The 6,000-nt window shown below is 40.5% G+C and overlaps 1 protein-coding gene across 14 annotated transcripts in view; it reads right to left on the bottom strand.

Annotated features, from left to right (window-relative positions):
* The window catches only part of TNRC6A (trinucleotide repeat containing 6A), a 113,398-nt gene that overhangs the window by 20,657 nt on the left and 86,741 nt on the right, over window positions 1–6,000 (bottom strand). For 8 of the 14 annotated variants that reach the window (XM_025208259.1, XM_025208260.1, XM_025208266.1 and 5 more), the window contains one exon: window positions 3,825–3,872. The exons of the other annotated variants lie outside the window; for them this stretch is intronic. In XM_025208259.1, the coding sequence (XP_025064044.1) occupies window positions 3,825–3,872 (48 nt within the window). The remainder of the gene's footprint in view (window positions 1–3,824; window positions 3,873–6,000) is intronic. 14 annotated transcript variants of the gene reach the window in all.

Here is a 6,000-nt window from a genome sequence, read left to right as displayed (position 1 = left end):
CCCCCCAACACCCCTTCCCCCCAAAAAATCAGAAATTCAAAGGAACTGAAATGAAGATTTCCAACAGGACAATCTGTCAATGAACGGATTCTGGAACAATGGTTTTCAATATTGCCCTACTTCTAATACAATTAGAAGGACCACTGTAATGAAAACATATACTATAATAACATTTAAAAAATGTCAAACCTTGAAACCTTTACCTAATACCATAAAATAGATCATATAAAAGAGAGGGATTAGTGCAAAGACAACTGAATTCAATATCTAAAAAAAATATATATTCATAGTATCACAATCTAATGAGTAAAAAGATGACAATGCAGTTACTGCAGGCAAGCACCACTCTGTATGTACTGAAACAACCCAAAATCTCACACATGAAGTTTTTTTAATTTAGAGAGGTTTTCATCTAGATGGCAAAGTTATTTTCTAATTCACAAGGACAGTCACTGAAGACCAAAGGAAAGAAGTTCAGTTTAATATTTATATGTACATTGACTTCCTTGATAGTTCCCCCTTCCAGTATATTGAATGTCAGAACTGAGCCGAAATCTTTGCAAAAAAAAATTAAAATCAATAGCTTTATGGCTCAGAAGCAACTCAAGTGACCCAGCTGAAACTATTCGACCAGAAGTACATTGAGTTACTTAATTTACAACACAATGTAGCACAAATCATCATGTCTACAGGTATATTTTTAGGCAACAGTTAATCCTATCAATAGCAAGCACAAAAGTAGGCAAGAATTACTCAGCAAAAGGCTTTCCGTAACAGTTTGCATGAACCTCAAAATGTGTCTTAACATCACCTGTGAACACCATGGACTGACTACCCTGGAAAGAAGTATCCATCTAAAAGCCTGACAAAATGCCAAAAGGGATAAAAACTGCACTGATGGTAAAGGTTTGTGTTTTTAAAGGGTTACAGAATGCACGGAGAGGCAACAGAAAACCTAGACAGTCTATGAAAAGTATCTGAACCTGCTCCACAGCCACAAATAACTATGCAACGTGCATTTCTTGGTTTTATGTTACTGAACCACAACAACCACCCAAAAAGAACAGTCAGAAAAGTCTCAATTAGCATGGACACTTGAGAGAAGTTATGTCTATGAGGGTATCTATCTGTTCAATGTCTTTATTTTTGGTATTAATTTTATTTGCATGTGGTAGAAGAGAGAGGGGACCGGCAGCACAGCAGCAGATGGGTCACGGAGCAGAAAGCAGAGCAGCAAATCACACATGGGAAGGGGATTGAAGTGGTACTTGGGGAGGCTTTGGGGCTAATTTGCGGCACTCCTGCCAAGAGGGTTGGCTCTCACCGATCTAGAGTCACGCGGCGTTACCATGCAGGATGACGGAAAGCTTAGAATATAAACTATTACTTAAGCTTCAGTGATACTGATGGCCAGAGAAGTCAGACTACTAACATCGCGCAAGATTTTGAGAGCAGAAGTTATAGGAATCAAGGGCCATAGTAGCTGCACGGATATAAAAGGGCCCACACTGAGTGTTAAACAGAAAGGAGTGATCTGGTAGGCTCTGAGGAGGCTCAAACTGAAGAAAACTCAGGAGGACAGAAATCCTGAATCAATTTAAAAAGGTGTCCCCCAGGGAATGAGAGGGGGAAAAAAGCAAAGTAAATGCTCAGGGAATTTCCAGTATCAAATTTTCCCCTCCCAGGAGGGACAAGACTCAAGAGCAAGGCATTTCGCATTGACATATTTTTAGAGAATTGCTCTTAGCAACTTATTTTACAATCCTAACGGGTGAAGTAGAGCAATGGCATCAAAATCTTAAAACTGAAACTTCATCCCTCAGGCATGAGGCCAAGTTTGGTCTAATAAGTCTGCATGAATGTCTGAGAACATAACTCTCCTCCTCTACTCAGGACTAGAAAATCTGTTTTTATGAAATAATGCCAAAGAGTTTGTTCAGGAAAAACTTAAGAGCTCAGGTGAGGTATCAAGACAAACTGTTTTAAACCAAGTAACAGCTCAAGGGCATAGACATGGTTTGATCTTCATAACACTGTGAAAGAATAAGGGAAAAAAATCTCAGGCTGTACCTGAGCTGGGTGCAAGGGACAGGGGACAGTAAAGAGATTAAGATGACAAGCTTGAGAGAAACACAACTTCTTAGAGTTTGTACAGGACCAAAACACTTCAGTGGAGACGGGTTTTTCTGCTTACACCTGTACCCCACAGTTCAGAGCAGGGGGAGGCGACCCCCGGCATGCGTGCCAGAACATGGCACGGAAAGGCACTGTGCTTGGCATGCGTGCCTCAGGGAACGGGCAGGGGCTGCGCTGCTGCAACGAGGATCAGGACCCTTGCACGCCATCTTAGAAGTCAAAGTTGCGGAGCCCTGGTTTAGAGGCAGTACACAGTTCATGAACAGTATACAATGATAAGCAAGCGCAGAATGCAGAGGGTCCATATAAGTCTTCACACATGGGGCACACTTTGATGCAAACAGAATTCAACAGTCTCTTCCCTCGATACATGGGGTCTCTGACTTCCAACGTAAGAAAACCTCTCTTAAAACTGTCCATGTTAAATCCCTGAAACTAAATGTACAGATCTTGAAGCAAGCAAGCTCGTACGGGTTAGTTAAACCAAGGCTGTACAAGCAGCAGCCCATGGGGGTGTTAAACTGCAGCCCGCGCAGTGCTAGACTGCTGTGCTGGCAGGGGGTGAATAAGGGAGGCGGGGGAAAAGATGAGCAATGGCAGGTTTGGCCCCTGGGTTCTGGAGCCTGCTGCACATGGTCTGGATCCAGGCATCAGGGCCAAATAAACTGGACAGCCCTATGTTAACTATAGGACTATCACACAAATAAATGAAAGGAGTAACTTGGCTCTGAGCTCCTTCTCCACTTTTATAAAGTGTATTTTATACAGCAGTCATTTGGTTTGCTCCCCACCCCTTTCTATTTTTCACATAAAAAGACTAGTCGGTTTAGTTATCAAGCAAAAAAAAGGAGACTTTTTAGTAAAAACATTCAGACTTTGTTCTTTGAATGACTGCATTCAGGAAAATTAAATATTAGTTTGTCTATGGTGGAGAAGGGAGCAAGGGGAGGTGCCGCAGAACCTCGGATGTCAATGGATTTTGCTTTTCACCTTGGAGAGAAGTAAAGGGTATTCTGGTTGCTAGGGAGATAAAGAAAGATAGAATAGTTCTGGCTGCTCCTCTTCATGTTTTTGAATCTTTCACACCTTTTTCATACAAACCATGGGGGTTCCAAAGCACTTGCAATACAATTCAGATTCTGAAGAATACTTGCATTTTCCTGGGTAAACAGCACATCGTTTTACTACAAGCATAATTATACACAGACATGTCAGGCTTCCAAAACAGGAAGAGGCCATAATTACCAAAAATGAGCCTTTCCTCCCAGCTGTCAGAGTTTTTGATATAAAATGCAGGTTTTTACAGATTATTAAAATTCATACCATCCAGAGACACCAATTTCTTTTTATAGAACATGAATTTAAATATTAAGTTCATAAAGATGATTGCACATTAAAGGTCTACATTTCACAGAGCGCGTATTCCCATTCTGCAGCTGGCATGGGCTGCATGATGCTTTAAAGTGTCAGGTATAGTTAGTATTAGCTTTGGTATAATATTACAATTATATTATGCAATTGAACAAATAAAGAATGTGTGTTTTAAGTCAGGCAACCACATCACCATTCAGACAAACCACCAAACAACAAAAATAATAATAATTAAAGAAATGAATGTGTGAAATATGGAACTTTTACAAACACACGTAGTGCAAAACAAACAGGAGATTGAAAGAGATATGCGTCACCTGACTGGTTAGGGGAGTGGCTGACCAAGTCCCGAATGGGAGGCATGCCTATGAAAAAGCAAGAAATCACAGAATTGTTATTGAAGTATTCCTTTGATAGCCTTTCCCTAGAAGTATTCAATTATTTTAGAACTATTTATTAGCATCGCTGAGAAAAATAGATGTTCATGTCAAAAGGGCAAACATTCGCCTTCAACAGATTGTGCTGATTGCGAGTTATGAACTCTCATCCAATTTTAAAAGCAGTAAAAAAAGTTGAAATGTACTTGTAACAAAAAATTAATTGTTTTAAATAACCTGCCATGAGAGCACTACATATGCAGAATTCAGTAATTTGGCATTTCACTCGTGCTCAATGTCTCCACTGCTACTTGGTTGCTATAAAACTTGATGTATTATTGAAAACTAACTATTTAGAAATGCACCTTATTTCGAAAAAAAAGTTTGATTTCTAAAAATTGAACTTCAGAGGTAGTTTTCTGTCATTAAAACCTAAACTGCCCTTCTTAGACTCACTAAACTACAGGAAAAATTACAGATGTTGAAGAAGGCCCAAACCAAAGTCTCACCATAAAACAAGCAATCACAACTCCTTCCCATTTCCTTGAAATCCTTGTTTTTATATGTGTATCTGCTAATTCTTTTGCTTCTTGGCTTATTAGCTTCAGCCTCTAAAAATAGGCCTCTAAAAATAGGCCAGATTTGTTCTGCACAGGCCTAAAGCAAGACAAGCTTCTGAATGTTGTACTTTTGCAAACTTCTGTTTCCTTCAGACGAGTACAGCCTATCAACAGTATCTGCAAATCAAACTGCCTAATAGTTTTAAATCCATTATTATTTGTTCTTTCAGATCTATTATACCTGAAACTTCAAAGCCCTCCCAAATTAGCATGTGGCCCATTCTTACCGAGACCTTTCAAATCTGAACCCCCTTTCTGGGTAATTTAACAAAAAAAAGTGCAAGTCACATGCAGCATCTTTTGTTTCTGCAGGCTCCTGTTTTAACACAATTTTACAGCAGCTTTGGTCAGAGGTACAAGGATAAAATGAGAAGTGCCCAAGGTCAGACAAAGAATCAAAGTAACTCAGCCTGGATTGAAGCCAGGAACCTAATAGCTTCTGATCTGTGCTCTACCTACGGAAGTGCTGCTTAACAATGATGTTTTTAAAAACTGGGCTATATTAACAGCCATATATGCTAGCTTGGCCACTAAATGCTCAAGGCAAAGTCCTTGCCATCCTGACTTAGACTACAAGCAAATCAAGATCTTCCAGATGGTCAAGATAAAAGACTAGTTGCAACAGGAAGAAGAGAACAATGAATAGATGCAATTGAAATATCCACCTCATGAAATCTGCAAGGGAGACACTTTAATAAATGAAACCATTTAAGCTGGTGTGGACAATTTCTGTTACAGAGCCGCCTGTAAACTAATTTCTCCAACAGTCACTCGTGGAACAACATTGCTGGGCCTCAGCCTCCTGAGCTTCGCTAGAAAGACTAAGGCTTGAAGAAAAAGGATTCAAATGTTCTACAAAGAAGAAACGCACCTACTCGCATGGTTACTGGGACCATCCTCATTTGGGCTTCACACCTAGAAGGAAGTTAAGTAAGCTTTCCACGTGGAATAATGGGGACCTACAGGATAACTGGCAAGAAGCAGTCTTTTCTGTAGAATGTGCATTATCAAGGGCCCCCAATCCAGAATACTTACATCAGCCCCTCCTGCCCTTTACACAGTGCCAAAGGATACGGGCACACGAACAAGTTACTGAGAGACCAGCTTGGGTTTGAATTTCATGTCCATCAGTGACTCTTTAGCAAGTCTGCGAACATGCACTTATCCTGTTGTAAACGCGAGGTAGCTCGCTCCTCCACGGACACGGGGGGGAGCACCCCTATGTTTACTATCCAGTGGGAAGGCAGACACGGATGTATTTTAAGTTCACATTGTGGCTGAGCTGGGGAATAACACACGCAAGTCTGCCTCTAGGAGTAACTCGCAACCAACCTGTACTCTGGATGCAGAAGATCTGTCGAGACCTCTAGATTCAGAATTTTGACAATCCTGTTCTAACACAAGTTTCCACTCTGAAGCTTTTGACTTTCCTATATATCTGATGTTGAAAATGCAAAATTCATTGTAGCGCCGCATATCCGCACACTGGTGCTCTT

Source organism: Alligator sinensis, unplaced genomic scaffold (assembly GCF_000455745.1).
Source record: "Alligator sinensis unplaced genomic scaffold, ASM45574v1 scaffold1164_1, whole genome shotgun sequence".
Lineage (NCBI taxonomy): Eukaryota > Metazoa > Chordata > Crocodylia > Alligatoridae > Alligator > Alligator sinensis.
Note: the sequence above shows the minus strand (reverse complement) of the source record. Positions and strands in the feature narration are given on the sequence as shown.